The sequence below is a fragment of the Pinus tabuliformis genome, chromosome 4_1 (genome assembly GCF_031772625.1).
Source record: "Pinus tabuliformis cultivar Carrire ecotype Pingquan chromosome 4_1, CPIR1, whole genome shotgun sequence".
Taxonomy (NCBI): Eukaryota; Viridiplantae; Streptophyta; class Pinopsida; order Pinales; family Pinaceae; genus Pinus; species Pinus tabuliformis.
This window is the reverse complement of record NC_142303.1, coordinates 301,165,823-301,186,656: the sequence shown is the minus strand read 5'-3', so window position 1 is coordinate 301,186,656 and position 20,834 is coordinate 301,165,823. Positions and strand designations below refer to the sequence as shown.

At 39.5% G+C, this 20,834-nt stretch overlaps 1 protein-coding gene across 1 annotated transcript; it reads left to right on the top strand.

The window, feature by feature from the left end:
- The first annotated feature begins 354 nt into the window (after positions 1-354).
- LOC149175483 (uncharacterized) lies at positions 355-19,570 on the top strand. The gene is made up of 5 exons (XM_089421146.1): positions 355-1,534; positions 1,673-2,194; positions 2,699-3,265; positions 3,656-3,832; positions 19,029-19,570. Exons 1-5 carry the CDS (start codon positions 355-357, stop codon positions 19,568-19,570), a joined length of 2,988 nt encoding a protein of 995 aa, XP_089277272.1.
- Positions 19,571-20,834: the final 1,264 nt, after the last annotated feature.

The following is a 20,834-nucleotide window of genomic DNA, read 5'->3' as shown; positions in this document are numbered from 1 at the left end:
AAGAAGGAAATAAAACAAGAAAGCTAAAAAAAAGAAAAGTAAAGAAATAAAACAAGAAAAAAAGTTGCATGTAGACACATGGAGTGTGTGCATGTGGTTCCCCTTCCAATGTTTGCTTTATTTAATAGATGGTGAGGAGGATGGGAGGTATTCCATCATTCCGAGATTCTATCTTTCATTCTCTTGGGAGAATGGTATACTAAGACTTAGGAGTCACTGGCAGTAGTACGTTGATTGAGGGCTCGGGGGTGGCCAGTTGTAGCATAATCCTTGCACAATTGAGCCTATGGTTGGGTGGAAAGTCGTCCCCAAAACCTTGTTGTCATATGGCAAACCTTGGTCACAGGGTAGATCATGGCTCCTAAACGTCGAAGACAAACCCGAAACAACCTTGGAGTAGAAACACCACCTCCCGCCACTTCAGAGATAGGAACCCCAGCTGAGCAAGCTATATTACATTCCCTTGGAGAAATGACCAATATCTTTAAGGACTGGGTCTCAAGCCAAGGACGAGATCAAGGAAATGTGCAAAAGGAATTGGAACAAAAACAGAGACAAGACCTAAATTCTCAACTCAATGCCAAAGATGGACAAGCAACACTTGATATTATGAAAGAAGTCCAAAAATCCAAATTACCAGAGTTTACGGGTCTAGAAGGGGGTTCAAAAGCGGAAGCATGGGTAATGGTTGTCAAAAGAGCACTTAGTTTTAAGGCATACACTTCTAGGGAAAAGGCCCAGATATCAATGAGTCTACTAAAAGGAGATGCCTTATTATGGTGGGTAAATGAAGAAACGAAGATGCAAGTCACCCCAGTACAAGTTACTTGGGAAATGTTTGAGGAAGCCTTCCGAACTAGGTACCTATCAGAGGAGTACAAACACCAACAAGTAGGAGCTTTCCATGAAGTACGACAGAATGGTAGATCTATCGAGGACTATGAAGCTGAATTTTATTCGTTGGTCCATCACGTGGACTATATGGCTGATGATAGACGTCAAGTTGAAAGATTCTTACATGGACTCGACCCCTTAGTCCGAGCAGAAGTCGCCATGTGGAAACCCACCACTATGGCAACAACCACTAGTTTAGCCAAACAAGTCTTGAGGAAAATCAATATGAAGAAACAAATGGTAGTTGATGAAAGTTCAGGAAAGGAGCATTCCACAATGAGGCTAAATAAACCAGGGGGGCAGCCATATAGATTTCAGGGAAGACAAAACACTGTTTCTCGGATCGCTAGCGCAACTTCTCGACCGCCTCTGAGAGGACATAAGGGTCAACCCTACTTGATTAATGGGAGAAGTAGAAGATTTGGTGACCAAGGACAAGTACAACATGAGAAGCAGGCACAAGTAGAATGTTGGCAATGTAAAGGTCCACATTATAGAAAAGATTGTCCAAGCTATCAAACAGGGATTAAACAACAGGAATACAAAGAAAAAGGAGAAAGACCACAAAACCCACATCGAATTCATGCAGCTACAAACCATCGCCAGGCTGAGCACCAAGCCACTGTAGTAAAATCTGCAGGTATGATCAATAACATCCCTCTATCTGTGTTAATTGATCCAGGTGCTACTGATGGTTTTATTTCACCTTCAACAATACTTAGATGTGGATTGACAGCTCATGAGCAAAGTAACTTTAGAATGGTATAAATGGTGTCAGGCTCTCAGCAATCAGTAGGGTCAACGGTAAGAGATTGTAGTGTTAACATTGGGGGGTGTGATACCAAGATTAATCTATATAGTAAAACTCTCGGAACGTATGACTTAATCTTGGGAATGGATTGGCTTGAATCCCATCAAGCTATACTGGATTGTTATAATAAGACAGTCCTCATAAAAAATGACCAAGGAGAAACCAAAGTAATAAAAGGGATTAGACGTGGTGTTACGTTGCGCCTCATATCAGCCAAGAAAGTTAATAAGTGTATGAGGAAAGGGTGCAAAATTTATGCGGTAGAAATGGTTCCTACCAATGAGAAGTCCTCGGATAAATTGCACCCACTACTTTCCGAATTTACAGATGTATTTCCTCCAGAGCTACCAGGTTTGCCTCCAGTTCGAGAAATTGATTTCTCCATAACCTTGAAACCAGAAGTGGAACCCATATCCAAAGCACCTTATCAAATGATTGTTCCAGAGCTTAATGAATTGAGTATACAGCTCAAAGAACTTCTTGATCAAGGTTTTATAAGACCCAGTGTGTCACCTTGGGGTGCACCAGTAATTTTTGTAAAGAAGAAGGATGGAACTCTTAGGTTATGTATTGATTACCGAGATCTAAACAAGGCCACCATTCGAAATAGGTACCCCATGCCTCGAATCGATGACCTCTTTGACCAACTAAAAGGAGCTTCAATATTCTCCAAGATAGACTTACGGTCAGGTTATCATCAGCTAAGAATCAAGGAGGAAGACATACCTAAAACAGCATTCAGAACGTGCTATGGACACTATGAGTTTATTGTTTTGCCATTTGGTTTGACTAATGCCCCAACAACATTCATGAACTTGATGAATAGTGTCTTCCGAAAATATCTGGACCGCTTTGTCCAATTTTTCTTGGATGACATCCTCATTTACTCTCGTAATGAGAAAGAGCATCTAGAACACTTGAGGTTGGTACTACAATGCCTCAGGGAACATAAGCTATATGGAAAACTTTCTAAATGTTCTTTCTTTGAGAAAGAAATTAAATATCTAGGCCATACCATTAGTGGCAAAGGCATTGCAGTTGATTACAGTAAGATGGAAACTATAATGACTTGGCCATCTCCCCGGAATGTCAAGGAAGTACGTAGCTTTATGGGATTGGCAGGCTACTATAGAAGGTTTGTAGAAAGGTTCTCGCAAATATCTAATCCCATCACCCACCTCCAAAGGAAAGGGGTTAAGTTTGAATGGACAAGTGAGTGTGAGAAAGCATTTAATGAGCTAAAACATCGACTAACAACGGCCCCAATATTAAAAGTACCTGACATGGACAAGGACTTTCTTGTATGCACAGATGCATCAGAAGAAGGATTAGGTGCAGTCTTGATGCAAGATGAAGGGGTTATCGCTTATTCTTCTCGAAAACTTAAGAACCATGAAATCAATTACGCAACTCATGATCTGGAATTAGCAGCGGCCGTAATGGCCTTGAAATTGTGGAGACATTATCTAATGGGGCGTCAATTTGAGTTAAGAACAGATCATAAAAGTCTTGAGTATATCTTCACACAAAAGGACCTTAATGCTCGACAACGACGCTGGAGTGAGCTATTTAGTGATTATGATTTCAAGATATCCTATATTAAGGGAAAAGAGAACAAAGTGGCAGATGCTTTAAGCAGGAGACCTAGACTTCATTCAATGTCGGCATTAAAGATAGACTTGAGGAGCCGGATTCTAAATCATCTAGTAGGGGACCCACATTACCAGCAAATAAAATTTGCCTTACAAGAAGAGGTACCTATGGCAACCAAGTGGGAGGAACACACCTTAGAAAATTATGGATTGCTATGATATAAGGGTAGGATTTATGTCCCAAAAGATGATGATCTTCGGAATTTAATAATCAAGGAAGCCCATCAACCTCCATATGCTGCACATCCAGGAGTCCAGAAAATGTATGCAGACTTAAAACAACTATTTTTCTGGACAGGAATGAAAAAGGATATAACAATGTTTGTGGCTCGATGTTTAGAATGTCAACAGGTTAAAGCTGAACATCGTCACCCGGCATGGCTTTTACAACCCCATGATATACCAGAAACTAAGTGGGAAGTTATTTCGATGGATTTTGTTGGAGGCTTACCTATGACATCCCAGAGACATGACTGTATTATGGTTGTGGTTGATAAATTAACTAAGAGTGCTCATGTCATTCCAGTCAAGACCACCTTTGAAGCATCAGCTATCGCTCAAATTTTCCTAAAAGAAATAATTCGCCTTCATGGAGTACCACGAAAGATAATATCTGACGGAGACACACGTTTTACTTCCAGATTTTGGAAAAGTCTATTACAATCTATGGGAACACAACTGAATTTTAGTACAGCATATCACCCAGAGACAGATGGTCAAATAGAAAGAGTAAACCAAGTGTTGGAGGACATGCTAAGAATGTATGTCATGGATCAACAAAACCAATGGGAGAAATACCTTCCCTTAGTAGAGTTTGCATACAACAATAGTTACCACAGTTCAATACAGGCATCTCCCTTCGAAATCTTGTATGCAAGACCATGTCGTACTCCGTTAAGTTGGGATCTATTAGAGGACCGAGTCATGTTGGGACCTGAAATGCTCCAAGAAATGGAAGAACAAATGGCCACAATTAAACAGAGACTAAAAGAAGCCAGGGATCGCCAAAAAATTTATGCTGATGCAAAGAGAATTGATAGAAACTTTGAGGAAGGAAGCCAAGTTTTCATTAGAATCAAACCCTTTAAAAGTCCCTTTAGGATGGGTAAGGGAACAAAGCTATCACCTAGATTTGTTGGGCCATTCACGATCCTAGAGAGGATTGGACCAGTTGCTTACAAGCTCGAGCTGCCCTTCCATCTATGAAGGATGCATAATGTGTTTCATGTTTCTATGCTTAGAAAATATGTACCCGACCCGTCCCATGTTTTGAAAAATTGCAGGTTTCCGAGGAAGGAGTCCTTCAGGTCGAACCATTCTGTATACTGGACCGCTGGGTTCGTCGACTCAGGAACCATGAGTTTGAGCAAGTCAAGGTCCAATGGGACCAATATAGCCCAGGGTCGGCTACCTGGGAAGATGCAGCTGTTATTTTTCAATATTTTCCTTATTTACTTGATTAAAATGTGTGGGTGAACTAATTAGGAGTGCTTCCTTAGCCAAGATAGATACTTTTATGGAGAATCTAAATCATGTTTTACTGTTTAAACCTTATGATACATACACTATGATTTCTGTTTAGTTTAATTAATTGTTAATATGTTGAGGATAATGGTAGGGGGATAATGATGCACATGTGGTTCTTATAGCGATGATGTATCCTTATGATTATGATGTTATGTCGAGGTATATTGACATATTCATTTACTACATGATGATAGGTATTTAATGTTGATGTTATAACTTATGATGGTATTTCATGAGGTGAAGCATGTATTATTCATAATGTTGTGATTAACTATGATGAATGTTCTCATGATGACATGCAAGATTTGGCATATGGACTAATTTCTATGATACTATGATGGTATAGCTAATGCATTGGTTGCATGTTTAGGTATGATGATTGACAGGACTCCACAATGGGCTGAGAGGGCCGGTTTATTTGATGATCTCATGCGAGCCCATACGCACGAGAGATAATAAGTAACATCATATGGGTTGGGGACAAACTCAATCAACACTACATATTCCAGTGGTTCCTTTGTCTTGTGTATAGCTCTTGATGGATAGCTCTAGAAGAGCTATGAGACCATCTTGAGGAGGCCACGTGCCTGATGTTCTAGGCTAGGTGCCTAGTATTGGATTGGGATGTCGAAGTCTGGAAGGGATGTAAAGGACTTCGATGCCTGGGGTTGTGCACCCTAGTAGTTGTGGAGGGAGTGGGCCAGCCTTGCGAGATGCCCGAGGTCATTGATTACCGGACCGGATGCCTGCCTTGGGGCAGATGAGGTCTGAGTCAGGCGCGAGCCTTGGGGCCAGCCTTGGACTAGGATACAGACTGGGTCAGGCTTATGCCTGGTGCCGAAAGTGGGAAAAAGGACAGAGATTCCTTGATATTTCCCGGGGTGTTGGGGACTTTCGATGCCTGCTGGTTATACTAGTTCAGCAGAGGGTGTTGGAAACATGAAGCAAATAAAATAATAAATAATAAAACTTAACTTCGGGACGAAGTTCCTTAAAGTGGGAGAGTATGTAATATCCCTCCCCTTAATAATAAATAATAAATAATAAAAATAATACAAAAATAATAATTAATAATAAAAATAATGAATAATAATAAATAAATCACTTAATAATAAATAATAAAAATAATAAATCATAAATGTTAAATAATAAATGATATTAAAAATATATACAAAGAAATAAATAAAAGCAAAAATAGTAATAACCATATTAAAGCTCTAAATAAGAATAAATAGAAATAAAAAAAGAAAACTATCAAAAAGAAGGAAATAAAACAAGAAAGCTAAAAAAAAGAAAAGTAAAGAAATAAAACAAGAAAAAAAGTTGCATGTAGACACATGGAGTGTGTGCATGTGGTTCCCCTTCCAATGTTTGTTCTATTTAATAGATGGTGAGGAGGATGGGAGGTATTCCATCATTCCGAGATTCTATCTTTCATTCTCTTGGGACAATGATATACTAAGACTTAGGAGTCACTGGCAGTAGTACGTTGATTGAGGGCTCGGGGGTGGCCAGTTGTAGCAGAATCCTTGCACAATTGAGCCTATGGTTGGGTGGAGAGTCGTCCCCAAAACCTTGTTGTCATCTGGCAGACCTTGATCACAGGTAATATAGATATAAAATTATTTGTCAGCATATGTTTTTTAATTAAGAAATTAATTTATTTATTTTTTTGTTTTATTTCTTTACTTTTCTTTTTTTTAGCTTTCTTGTTTTATTTCCTTCTTTTTGATAGTTTTCTTGTTTTATTTCTATTTATTCTTATTTAGAGCTTTAATATGGTTATTACTATTTTTATTTTTATTATTTTTATTTATTTCTTTGTATATATTTTTAATATCATTTATTATTTAACATTTATGATTTATTATTTTTATTATTTATTATTAAGTGATTTATTTATTATTATTCATTATTTTTATTATTAATTATTATTTTTGTATTATTTTTATTATTTATTATTTTTATTATTTGTTATTTATTATTTTTATTATTTATTATTTATTATTAAGGGGAGGGATATTACAACTAGTGTCACCTTCTCTATTCGGTTGTTTTTGGGTTAACCCTTGTCAGATCAGTCAAGTAGAGTAAGGTGAGGGGGAAAACCTAAACAGGCATGTCAGAGATATAATAAACAACTTCTCTGCTGGAAAAACCTCTTATGCTCTCAATAAGTCAGGATCCCTCTTCCGCCTCTGAAATGAATAAGTGTTATGCATAGTTAAAAAAAAATGAAAAAAAAAAGTGAAAAAAGTTTGAAAAAAAATGAAAAATGAATAAGGCGAAAGAAGAGAAAGGCTTCCTAAGTAGAGAGGTGATGCAAGTAATTCTGTCGGGGTACTGACCAAGCTCACTGGCAGCGGAGCCATTCTTGTGTTCCTATGTGACTCCGTCGAGGTACTGTCTAGGCCTGTTGGCAACAGAGCAACACCAGAGATGAAATTAAGGCTCTGACGACTATACTTCTTGTGCACCAATATACCCCTTAACCCCAAATGAAACAAATGTGTTGCCTTGGCTTGGAATGTGTGTCAATCGACCAAGGGCTTGGCAGATGCTACATCTTACAATCAAGCTAGTGTAAAGCCAGGATGAACTAAGAACTGAACAATTCTTCTGGAGGTGTCAGACTTGCTTTTCATGAACAAGGTCCATTCAGAGAGCTAGAGTTCTACCAGTGTGTCACCAAGTGTTGTAGCAACTACAACCACCCTCCAAAATTTTTCCTTAGCTTTGTTTTGGAACCTCCCTTCCAACCTTCACAGCATCTTGCCTTGCTTCGTCAAGTTCACAAGATTCAGTGTTTCTTCCACAAAGGCAGCCTGTCGATCACAGCTTGATGCATTCCCCTCACAAACTGTTCACCCGGACTTGGTCCAGCTATAGGCTGACAAGCTTCCCCAAGAAAATTGTGCATTTTTGGAGGGCAACCAGCCTTCCCTCCAGAAATTGCCCAATCCTGTCTAGCAGCCTACAGGGCTCCAAGATTGCGCAATTCTGCAAGTCAACACTCCCTGCAGGAATTGTGCAATTTTCCCCAGCGGGGCTGCTCAACCCAGAGTTTGCGCAAATTTGCGCAGCAATCAGTTACTCTTCCCAGAAATTGTGCAAATCTCTTGGGCAGCCAGCCCAGCGCCCGACCAGAAATGTGCATTTTCTCCCAGCAGTAGAGCAATCTCTTGCATGTGTAGCTGAGTTGACTGGTTCCCTCCAGGATCGAGAAAACTGACTTACATGCATGGGATACTTCTCCCAAGGCAGCATGCAAAGGCATCCCTTGTTTCAGGGATCTATTTCTAGCAGTTGGAGGTTACATGCAAGGATCACTTCAAAAGCCTCCCACCAAGTGTCGCTTTCCCTAGAATTGTGACATGCGCGTCACAACCTCAATATTATCAAAACTTATCAACCAAACATTGTAGAGCTCATTCCTCACATCAACCTTACAGCTCTGACATCCCGCATCACATCTAGGAGCAGTTGATACATCCAACTCAGTTGTTTTTCAATAAGCCCGCTTTCCATGCCTTGTGTTGCATTTTTGTCACTTTTTTTGTTTTCGCTTGTGTGAGTATTGTATGCTTGATTTCTTTGAACGCTTATTTTCGTGTACATGTTTACTAGCTTTTCCTAGCATGGTTTCAGTTTTCGTTGATATCTCACTATTGTCACATCCATGAAACTGTTTTTCACGAACGATCGTTGATTCGGTGACTCGCCTCACCCACATGCATGTTGTTCCGTTTTCTAAATCTGCCATTCACTGTTTGCATGAATGATCATTCACTTATGCTTGCACTCAGTATCACCATGCATTCGCACTCACATTCACTTTCAGTTTCCCGTTGACGAGTCTGGGCAGTCTTGTCCCAGACTCTACCTCACCAAGAGCCTCACCAAGACATCGTTGTGCAATCCTGAGAGGGAAGGCTCTGTCTTCCTCTCCGGAAATGCACATTTTTGGCCAGTGACTGTCCTCCAAGACTATTTTGTGCATGTCTGAGGGACAGTGACTTCTGGCCCAAAAAATTGTGCAATACAGTCACTGACCCTACAGCCATTGCCAACTGAGATTGTGCATTGCACAATTCCAGCAGTCAGCAGCAAGACTGGATTGTGCATAGCATAGTTCTAGCAGTCAGTCAGTCTCCCAGCAACCCAGACTGTGCCTTGCGCAGTCTTGGCAGTCAGTCTCCCGACCTCCTGGCCGAAATTGCACAACCTTCATGATCAGTCACACAGGTATGTTGCAAGTCAGTTATCAAGTTCATTTTGGTTTTTTACTGATAGATTGCTTACCATGAGTGTTGCCATGTCTCCAGGTATTGCAGCTATTCATCTGCCTCTCAGCATTGCAAGTACAATGGTTTCCAAGAGGGCAGAGTCGAAGACACCGTTCAGAGCACACCTGGAGATGCAGTCTATCAAATGTCTATGAGATTTCCTACTCACAAAGACATCAAGTTGTTCGTAGACAAGAACATCAAGATATCACAGCGAGAAGCATTATGAACAGCAGCTGAAGGTAGCATATTGAATGTGGCAAACGCAACGAATGAAGCGAATGCATCGAATGCAGCGAAGGCAATGAATGCAAGAGGAAGGTTGTTGACAACACAGAGGCGAAACAAAGTTGCAAGATCAAGCAGATCCACTGATGATGAAAGAAACTTTGGAGACTCGGGCTATGATGTGACGGTGCGACATGAAGATCGCATGAAGATAGAGAATGGAATAAAGAAGGAGTTGCATGTGTTGAAGCAAAAACTCAAGGAAGAACATGAAGCTACACATATAAATGAATGAGTTGCAACAGGAACAGGAACAACAGTGGGTGCAACATGCACTCATGGATGAAACTGCGCCCGTACAAGTTAAAGATCCATCCCAACAGCTGGCACGGAGCAGACATGGTGAGCAGTGTTTTTTATTGCATGCAAGGGATTCAGCAGCATGCATGTCATTGTGCGCACACATGAAATCCAACCCATTCGGCACACTCACCGAGTCCAACTGGACTTGAACATGTAATTCGGAAAGTCGATGTGCATGACCACCAGCACACACTTGAAGATTAACACGGACACTATGCATCATTGTGTGTCGTTTCAGCCGCATCCAAGAAGACCATGCACACGTTAGCAGACAAGTTGGATGAAAAAGTCGAACCAATGCACCAGATGCAACGGAGGCAAGAGTTAGTTTCAGCAAGATGTCACCATGGGGTGCATGCACACCATCACAGACGACCAAGCTTGGCATCAACTCACCACCTTCACCATCACAAGCATGTCATATAGTTGGTCTCATCACAACGGACCGAGTGTCATGATGTCTTGCATGGCTTGCTCAATCCATTTTGTCTCACATGAGTACATGTGCATTGTAATGTTGAGTCATGTCAAGTGTAAGTCAAGAGTCAACAGTTGGATGTAATAGTCATAGAGTAGGTGAAGAGTCATGAGGGTAGTTGAACTGTCACAAAGGGGAATGTCAAGGGTCACCCCACCCTTTGTTATAAATAGTCCTTCATAACTCATTGTATAGGATTTGGTCAGCCAAGCTTCTGATAAGAATATCTTGAAAGAGCTTGGACAGTGTAGTAATGCACCTTGGCTTCTCCACTGCACAGAGCTAGTTCATCTCTTTGGAGGAGCAGGTGGATGTGGCTACAACGTTCCACTGTTGGGGCTAGCAGGTTTACATGGATGTATTGTATGATTGGAACTTACACTTCTTTATATAATAAGTGCTAGCACGTTTTCATGCATATGTTTTTATTGTAGTTGGACTGTTCCGGTTGCTTTAGCAATGTATGTTGTTTAACTTGCGTAGTTGTGTATGAACACTTTTGTATGCAATTATATGAATCTTGTTGTAGATGTGTTGTTGGTTTAACCATCACTTTGGATTGCCAGATTGACCTGCTTTCCAGCTTGTGATGCATCTTCGCTTGCGTGTTCCCTTCCTAGTTGAGTACACTTACAGGTTGCCAAGGGGCGCACTCATCTCAACCCCCATGTGTTCCAACCTCTCATACACCTTCCTTGACTCACTGCAGCGGTCACACCCTTGCTACTGACAGAGTTATCTTTCTTGCCTCTATGCGACATCGCGGTCAAGGCATTGCTTGACGACCCACTGCTGGAATCCTACACCAAACTGTCTGAGATCTAATTGGGACTTCTTACTGGAGAGATCCCCTTACATGTTGGCGGGTCCAGCACCATCAACACTTACATAAATGAAAAAATCTTGGGTGATACAAATGACAAGGTCTCCTTGGTGTATATAGGAGTCTAAAGGGTCACAATATATTCAGGGCCTACATAACAATAATAATATAAGGGGTCAACAATAACAATAGTGGGCTTCTATGGGGCACAACAATAAAAATATTTGGGCTACCTGGGGCACAACAATAGCAATATGGGGGCTACACTAGTATTATAAGGACCTAACAATGGAAGTGACAACGATACATGTGACAATGACCTTGTTATTATGATACTTGATTACCTATCACCTTGATGCCAGCAACCTTGATGAGAATGACCTTAATGAACAGAGTTGAAGACTATGATACTCTTGTACTCCTTGATATCGTTGTAACCTAGTATGGCAATGACCCATGGTATGGAGATAACTTAATGATAATGACAGTGACCTTGCTTATGATAAATGATGACAGTGACATGATGGATGATGCATAACAAAAGTCTTGATATGACAGTGTTCATGACAGTGACTTTGATGACAACTTGATGGATGACTTAAGTGAAGATATCTCTACGACAAATTTGATTTTGTATAAGACAGTGATATGATAGCATCTCTCTTGGATTTGTTTCGTTCAATTCACAAACGAAGTTGTGAACTCACTTGGGTTGGCCATGATTGTTAATCTCATTCTTATTGTACTTTGTATCTTAACTGAACAAATGATGAATATCTAATAGAAGAATAATATGGTTAGGTTTTACCCCTTGTGGTATTTTTCCCTAATCTCTAACCTAAATTATGGTGTCTCCATTGTATATGTTTTTTTTATGTTGTTCCTTATCGTTTCATTTCATTGTTGATGTTATTGTTCTCTGTACATAATCGATGATAATTTTAAGATGTCATGGGGTGATTTTCATATGTAAATTTTGAAAAAGTTTGAAAATGTAATTATCTACAGCAAAGAACAATCTAGCCCTTAAAATTAACATAATGTTGTATACTTAGATGTTTGAACAAATAATTCATAATGATGTGTCTAATTTTATTTATGTATGTGATTATTAATATTGCATAATAAATATCTTGTCATTATGTTTGTTAGCAATTAGTTGCACAACAATTAACATCTCGTAATTATTTTATAAGGTTCCTTTATTGAGGGTGTTCATGAGTGTCACAAGTATTTTTCATGAAATTAAAGCTAATGAACAGTATAGCAAGGATGAGACTAAAAGTGAGAAAGATGAAAACTAAAGTGATTCTAGTGAATATGGCTTTTTCTCTAACTTTTATGTTATTGATTATACTTAATCAATTTCTCATGACATATTATTTATATATTTATTGATTATTTTCCATGTCAATACTAAGCTATTGATTATTTTCCATGCCAATTCTAAGTTATTTTTGTCCTCTAAAGCAACAAGGGCAACAAGATTCCAAGTGTAGAGATGCATAAAAAATTTCATGCACCAATGTTATCGCCCTTCTTTTAGTCGTTCTCCAACTTTCCATGGGGTCTTGCCAAGTTGCAACTTTGTTATCACTCCTTTCCTTTCTTTCATCAAGTCAAAGAGGATAGTTAATCTTAGAAATTTCTAAGCAAAGCTAATTAGCTTCTATTTTATAAGCTACTAAATGGTGATGAGTTCTAACTACTCATTAGATTCTTGGGTACTTAACACTTGGGGTGGGAAATGACCAATTCAATATTCAACTACAAAAATACCTTTCCAATCCAATTTATGACTATGCAAGGTACTCAAATCAGCCATAATCATTAGATTATTCTTAGTCAATAAACCAATGAACCAAGCTAAATAGCCACTTTCTATTCCTAAGTGACTTCTCATTAACCAAACATGACAATGAACTTCTCTAAATCCACAATGAAATTTTGTTTACAATAGTGCTACTAAATATCATGGTCTTCCCTGAACATTCCACAAAAATCACATGTCACATGAATAGAACTCATAGCAATAGGATTATTTATGAATGGATGTAAAGGCACAACATGAAAAACACTCTTTCAATAAATTGAATAATCGATAGTAGTAGGGTGAATCACCACTAACCAACGGATGGGGTGGTGGTGTGAGTCAAGGATTCCAAATGGGCACAACCAACAAAATACCAATATTCCACATGCAAAACAAAAAACAAATGTGTCAACATTAATAGTCTAGCACTATTTTCACTTTAAGCTCAACATTCTCACAGAATTATATATTTTCACTTGAGGCTCAACCTTCTCACACAATGATAAAACACATATAGCTTATGGTCCTTATAGTTTTGGTCATTCAAATAGCCAACATCATGTGCTACCACAACTATCATTAACCAAGTGCAACCTAATAAAGTGGTCATTCAACTCTTAGGGTTCATCTCACACAATGATTTACCTCAACCTCCAATATGTTGACAACTCAACATCCCATGAGCTAACATTTCTTTGGGACATAGTAACAATTGATGAGCTCTTTATCACACTAGTATTTATAGAAATTTCTAGGGATTCAACAATGATAGGTCAACTCTTTTTTCATATATTACTATCTATACAAGATTTTAGTACTTTACAAGTGATAAGTGGTCATTCAATCCCTAGGTCAAGTGTGGCTTATTGGGAAAATGTTTCCTTAACAAAATAAAACTTTATGGGATTGTTATGAATATAAATAATTAATTAATAATTAATAATGATTAGCATACTAAAGAGGCATGCCTCTAAGGACATGATCCTTTATGAAGGAGCACTTGCCTAGCTATATAAATAGGCCTTCATTTGTAATCAATATATATATATATGTGTGTGTGTGTGTGTGTGTATGTGTGTGTGTATATGATGAATGCTTTTATATTTCAAATATTCTAAATATTTCGCTGCATATATGAAACTGGTTTGTTACACTATTATCAGAGCCTCGTTCTCCAATCCCAAACTTTGGCAATTAATTCTTCATCAAGTTTATTGTCATTCAATTGAAACTTTCAGACAAACAGTATTGTGGAGGTTCTCCATTTTGCTATCAAGTCTTTGGCCATTAAAATAAAAGAAAAAAATTAAAATATATTATAAATAATAATAATAACAATAATAAATAACCAAAAAAGAGATTACATATGGGGAAAAAAATTAACCCAAAAAAAAAAGATAAATAAATAAAGCAATTTGTGGTTGTTAGCTGCCATACCAACAACAGTGCATGGTGTTACTGACAAACGATTACCGCCACCGACAGACCAATTTCCACAGCCACAACTGGACTGCTCCACCGTTGTAGCAGGTCGTCACCTCCCTCGTTTCAAATTCCTTCCATCGTCTCCACCACTAAATCGCTCAACTACCAGTAATATGCCCATCAGTCGCATTGTGTTGTCGTCATCCAAGGAGAACGATCCACTAATTAGCCAATTATTTTCTCCATTATCGCACGCCGCCACAACCACTCTGCTACCGCCACTAACGTTGATCTATAACTAGGTCAACTTTGTCAAGTGTTATTCTGACTCTAAGCTGCCCTTGTTGCTTTTCGACTTCCTCATATCGCTGATTTCATTTGCATACAGATTCCATTTTCCCCCCACCCGATTTGATACTTACCCATTGTTTCAATCACCCTACTCGAGTGACAAATATTAAGCAACTTTCATAAAAACAATTACAAATATTATATCGGTACACTTAACCATCACCACGTTGTCTAATTAGTTTTTCTTTATGTGGTTCATTCCATCTCAAGTAGTGGCTATTAAACGTGAATACGTTTCCATTCTTTAATGGTGTAACCTTTTGTAACTAATCCTAAAAGAAGGATTAGAATCCTTACATTGATTAATAGAAGAGTTATAAGGTTAGAAAATTTATTTAGAAAAAACAATAAGTGGAATACATTATTAATTGAAAAGCTACAAGATTATTATAGTTATTTAGAAAAACAATAAGCTAAATTATATATATATATATATAGATATATACATGTGTGTGTCCTCTTTGTTCATATGGATATCCTAATTGTTGAGAATCATTTAGAAATCAAAATGTCCTATGCACAAAATACTACAAAACTATTTAGTTGAATATCAAAATGACACATCAAAACAATCGTTAGAAGGTAATATGAAGTTTCGTGAAGAGATAAAACAATTAATAGTGACAAATGCAAATTTCAATAAAGAACATGTGGCTCAAGAATTGAAGAAAATAGAATCCAACTTGCAAGTTGAACACCCAACATCACTCCTACAAGAGAATGTAATCCAGTGTGCCGAGAAATTGTAGTTGAAAAATCAAGTGAATCCACACATTAAAAATTTTGAAAACAAAATAATGAAACTTCAACAAAACAAGAAGGCATCACAGCATAAATATGAAGATCTTGAAGATATGCATTATAAGGAAGTAATAAATAAAGACGAAGAAATTTCTCGCCTCAAGGACCATAGTGAAAAATTACTTGCACAAATCAAATACACTAAGGTCACAAAGAATGAACTCAAGAAACAACTATCAGATCAATAAGAGGAAATTTTACACTTAAAGAACCTTAATCAAATTTTATTAGAGCAATTCAAAATTTTAAAAGATGAGGAGAATGACACTAAGAATAAAGTCAACGATCCAAAAATGATGAAATTTCCCACATCAAGTATCACAATCAAAAGCTACTCATTCAAATCAAGAAACTTAAAATTGATAAGAAACCATTGGAGAACAAATTAAAAGAGCTTATGACAAAATCGAAGTCTTCAGACAAGACAACCCAAGTTGAAGAAAGGGAAACAAACACTACTCCAAATAAAATCACGATTTAGAATGATCCCAAACCAGTTAATGTAAAAACATATTCAAATATTACAGTTCAAACGATAGATTTCAAGTGAAAATCCAACAATTAACCAAGTGACTCTTGTACCAGAAGAAAATCAAATACCTCAAGTAAATCAAGAAATCGCACAAACGAGATAAGGAGAAATCAAATCACAAGAACTCCTTATTGGCATCAAAATCATAAAAGTAGATTTCTCAACCAGTGTGCAAATCCATATCACTCATCCCAGAGAAAAGTGACTTATGTTCCAAAGATAACGATGTCAGCACAATTCAGTCTTATGAACTCGAGAAGCATCTATCAAAGCAAGTATCGAGTAACTACAATATTCCACGGAAGATTGATTTAGAATGTTCAAATCTCTTTTCAATTCGACAATTTTGTTTCTCACTCAGATGATCCTATCATCTTGTACCATCGAAGAATTATGAAAGGTGTGAATAGATTACAAGACAAATAAGCAGATAACATGTATTTTCCACAATAAGCTTTGAGGACAAAGCTTTTCTAAAATAAAAGGCAATGTTATGAATGTAAATAATTAATTAATATTTAATAATGATTAGTATATTGAAGAAGCGTGTCTCTAAAAACATGACCATTCATGAAGGGGCACTTGCCTAGGTATATAAACAGTCCCTCATTTGTAATCAATATCATCTCATATATCTTGTATTCACACACATATATATACATCCGTTCATGAAAGGGAACTTGCCTAGGTAATTAAGTATTCCTTCATTTGTAATCAAACCTTGTTCATTACAAGCATTTGCCTTGACTCGTCACAACGCATACTCTTCTTTAATTTTTGCACCAAAAGTATAGAGGTGCTCTTCAACATAGCATGGCATATATGTGGTCAAATACATACATGACATCTAAAAAAATTGATCCAACTTAGACCATGTCTTGTATTAATTCCTTCATCTTGAACTATTTAAAAAATCACCTCCAATGAATATCACATATTCTAGTTCAGTTTCAACTAATGACTATCTTGAATACTAAGAATTCAAATAAGTTATGATCATAAAAATACAAAAAGGGACTCGTGGGATGCTTTGCTAGCAGCTGACAGCGCAGCCTCCTGACGGATCGGATCCCCTAACGGGTCGGATCTGCTCTCTAAACCAGTTGTTGGCCACTGGTTCAACCAGATCGTATTGGTAGCTAAGAGGTGCGATCATGAATGGCCCCCCGCCTCAGGGTGAGAGGCCGCAGTCCTTCAAGGACACAGTGAATCGTACCCCGCTCGTGCAAGGACGGACGAACCCGACAAAGGCTACCACTTCACAAAATGTTGAAGAAACCCCTACCATGGGAGCACAGTGACAAGCAAAAGAAGGGAAAAACCGATGTTTGCCACGAGTAGTGACCAACCCTAAGTTTGTAATCCCCAACAACCGCATGGAGCAAGGCCACCAATATATGAAAGATCATGCTATGATCTGCAAATTTCTAGGCATCTGGCCCAAGGAGCAAGACATCTTAATGTGGATCCAGCACAAATGGGCACCGCGAGGGAAAATTGAGCTCTGACTCCAAGCAAAAGGGTTCTTTACAATCATCTTTGCATATCTGGAAGATAGACAACGCATCTTCAAAAATGGGCCATATTTTATGGGTAGTGTGGGGTTGTTCATCAGGTACTGGGAGGAATGTTATAACCCTGACAAGGAAGAATTCAGAGCAACTCCAATTTGGGTGTGCTTTTACTCACTACCAGATGACTTTTGGGAGCAGGACATCCTTGAAGGCATCGATAATTCCATTGGACAATTTGTCAAAATATCTGAGGTTACTAAAAGGTGTTACCATGCAGCCTTTGCCCGGATCTGTGTGCATATGAACATCTCACAACCTCTGCCAGAGTCAATAGAATTAATCTATCATGATACCACCTGGATCCAGCCTCTCAATTATGAACATGTCCCATTCAAGTGTCGAAGGTGCCATGAGTATGGCCATTTATTCAGAGATTGCCCCCTGACTAAGGCGAAGGAAGCTAGATTTTCCACTCAACATCGAGATGCAGAAGGGTTCCAACAAGTCGAACGACGTCGTCCTTGCCTGAACCGTCCCCCCCAAGATCCATTGCAGTTGCACCCCGCGTCCGATGAGACCCAGCATGCTCAAACAACTTCGTCCACCATGGTCCTGAAACCCCTGAGAGCTCCCAATCCCAACAACCCTTTTTCCACACTAGAAAACTTGGATCCTGATCAGGAGCAGACAAGGGAGGAGATCTCCTCCTCCTCTAAGGAGATCTCCTAGTCCATGGAAGTCGACAAGCAACCCCTCTCCCTAGGGGAAAATATCGCAGCCAAGTGAAAGATGCCAGAACATTCAGAGGATGCTCGAAGGGTTAAAGATGTCCTTACCCACACAAGCAAGATCCTGGAAGTAGAAGAGAAGAATAACAGATTAGGCGCAGAAGAGAAGAAAATGTTGGAGATATTCAAAGCTTGGATTAAAGCAGATGCCAAAGACATACCAGGAAGCCAGATGTTTCACTTTGGCCATCTCTACTCCCAATGGGCGGCTAGATCAGGTAAACCAGATCCAAATCTACGAGGTACAGGGAAAGACAACAACCCTCTAGCCCTCACCATTGTTGAGTCAGGAGGCTCGAAGAAAGGCAAGAAAGGAAGGAAATTGACCAAAGATCTGATCCGTGAAGCTAGGGAATTGTTGTTGAATTCAGGGAAGATGGGACAATTGATGGATTACTTTCCCAAATCCGCCCCACCTTTTTCATTAAGATCATCTCTTGGAACATCAGGGGCCTCAACAGCCCAGGTAAGATCAAATCCCTAAAGGAAAAGATAGTTAAGCATAAGCCCATCATAGTCTTGTTACAAGAAACCAAAATGAATGATAAGAAACTCACCGAGAACAACTAGAGATGCTGGAAGAATAGTCAAGTCATGTCTATAGATGTGATCGGGACCGCTGGTGGTCTCGCTATTCTTTGCTACCTTAATAAGGTAGTGTTCATTGATTGGGTTGGATCTCGATTCTCCCTTTCGACAGCCTTCAGACTGGTAGGAACAAAAAATTATATTAGTCTTACAGCGGTTTATGACCCTTCCAACCCTCGAGAGAAAGGCCTATTTTTCTCTCAGTTTCACGGATTAAGAAGCTCCCAAGAAAAGGAAGATTGGATCTTAGGAGGGGACTTCAACCTGATCCACAATCTGGATGAAAAGAGAGGAGGTGTTCGGAGGTTGGACCCTTCTTCCTCAGAGTTTAATGATGCTATTGAAGAGCTACATTTGGTGGACATTCTCCCAAAGCATGGACTCCACACATGGAACAATCAGAGAGGAGGGCAGGATCAGGTGGCTAGTCGTCTAGATCGCTTCCTCCTATCTGAGCACTTCATCCTTCAAGATCCAAATGTAGAAACAGAGATTCTTCCGTCCCTCGGCTCGGATCACTGGCCAGTCAGTATGGATATTACTTCTGTGGTTGCTCCTCAGCGGAAGCCATTCTGCTTTGAAATCCTCTGGCTATGGCATCCCGGCTTCCTGGAGAAACTAGAAACCTGGTGGACCTCTATGGACAATCCACCAGGCAACAAGATGCAATCCTTCCAAATAAACTCCAGGCGCTGAAGCTCAAAATTAAAACCTGGAACCGGGAAGAGTTTGGGAACATTTTTTAGGAGAAGAACAAACTGGAAGCTCGCCTAGAAGACGTGGAGAGGAAAATCATAAGGGATGGCCACTCCCCAGAATTGGTCGATGCAGAGGGGCTTCTAATCCGAGAAATAGAGGAAAGGAAAGCCCAAGAAGAGATCCTATGGCGCCAGAAATCACGAGTCCAATGGCTTCGCGAGGGAGAGCACAATACCAAGTTCTTCCACAGGTCCATGATCAACCATCACCAGCAAAATCGCATCACTTAGCCTCAAGGGTCCACGGGAAGACGCTATGAGCGGCAAGAAGACATTGAAAGGGAACTCAGAGCCTATTTTTCAGCTTTATTGCAAGATGAAGGCTATGACAGGTCTGAACCAATTCAGACGGTCATGCATCATATCCCAACCCTGGTCACCCCTACTCAAAATGAAGCCCTACTTAACCCCATCACGCTCGCCAAGGTGGAAGAAGTAGTTAAAGCCTTGCCGACCAATAAATCCCCAGGCCCGGACGGATTCACTACTGAATTTTTCAAAGCGGGCTAGCCTTTTTTGAGTCAAGAGATATGGGATCTGGTGGAGGAATCTTGTCGCCTTCATTGTATTTGGTCAGGCCTGAACGCCACCTTCCTCACCCTCATCCCCAAAGCCCAAGACGCCCTAGCCCCCAGTGACTTCAGACCCATCGCCCTCTGCAATGTCATCTATAAAATCCTCTCTATGATCCTGGTCAGACGTTTGAAGCCCATTCTACACCACATAATCAGCCAGGAACAATCAGGTTTTGTAGAAGGTCACCAAATCCTTGATGGCATTGTCTCAGCACATGAGACCATACACTCTATGCAATCCCACAAAATGAAAGGCATGTTGCTCAAACTGGATCTGTCAAAAGCCTATGATCGGCTGAATTGGGACTATCTACTGGCAATTCTCAAGGCCTTTGGATTTGCAGATGATTGGGTCCACTGGATTAGATCCCTGATTTCCACCCCATTCTTCTCCATCTTGATTAACGGCTCCCCCTCAGAAACCTTCAGACCTTCTCGTGGTATTCGTCAAGGGGACCCTATATCCCCCTTCCTCTTCATCATTACAGTAGAAGGTCTAGGAAGGATGATCAAGGCAACAAAACAACGGAACTTGTTATTCATGGCACCAATGTCTATATGACTCACCAGTAGTTTGTGGACGACAACCTCTTATTTGGGAAAGCGACTATCAGGGAAGCGACCCAG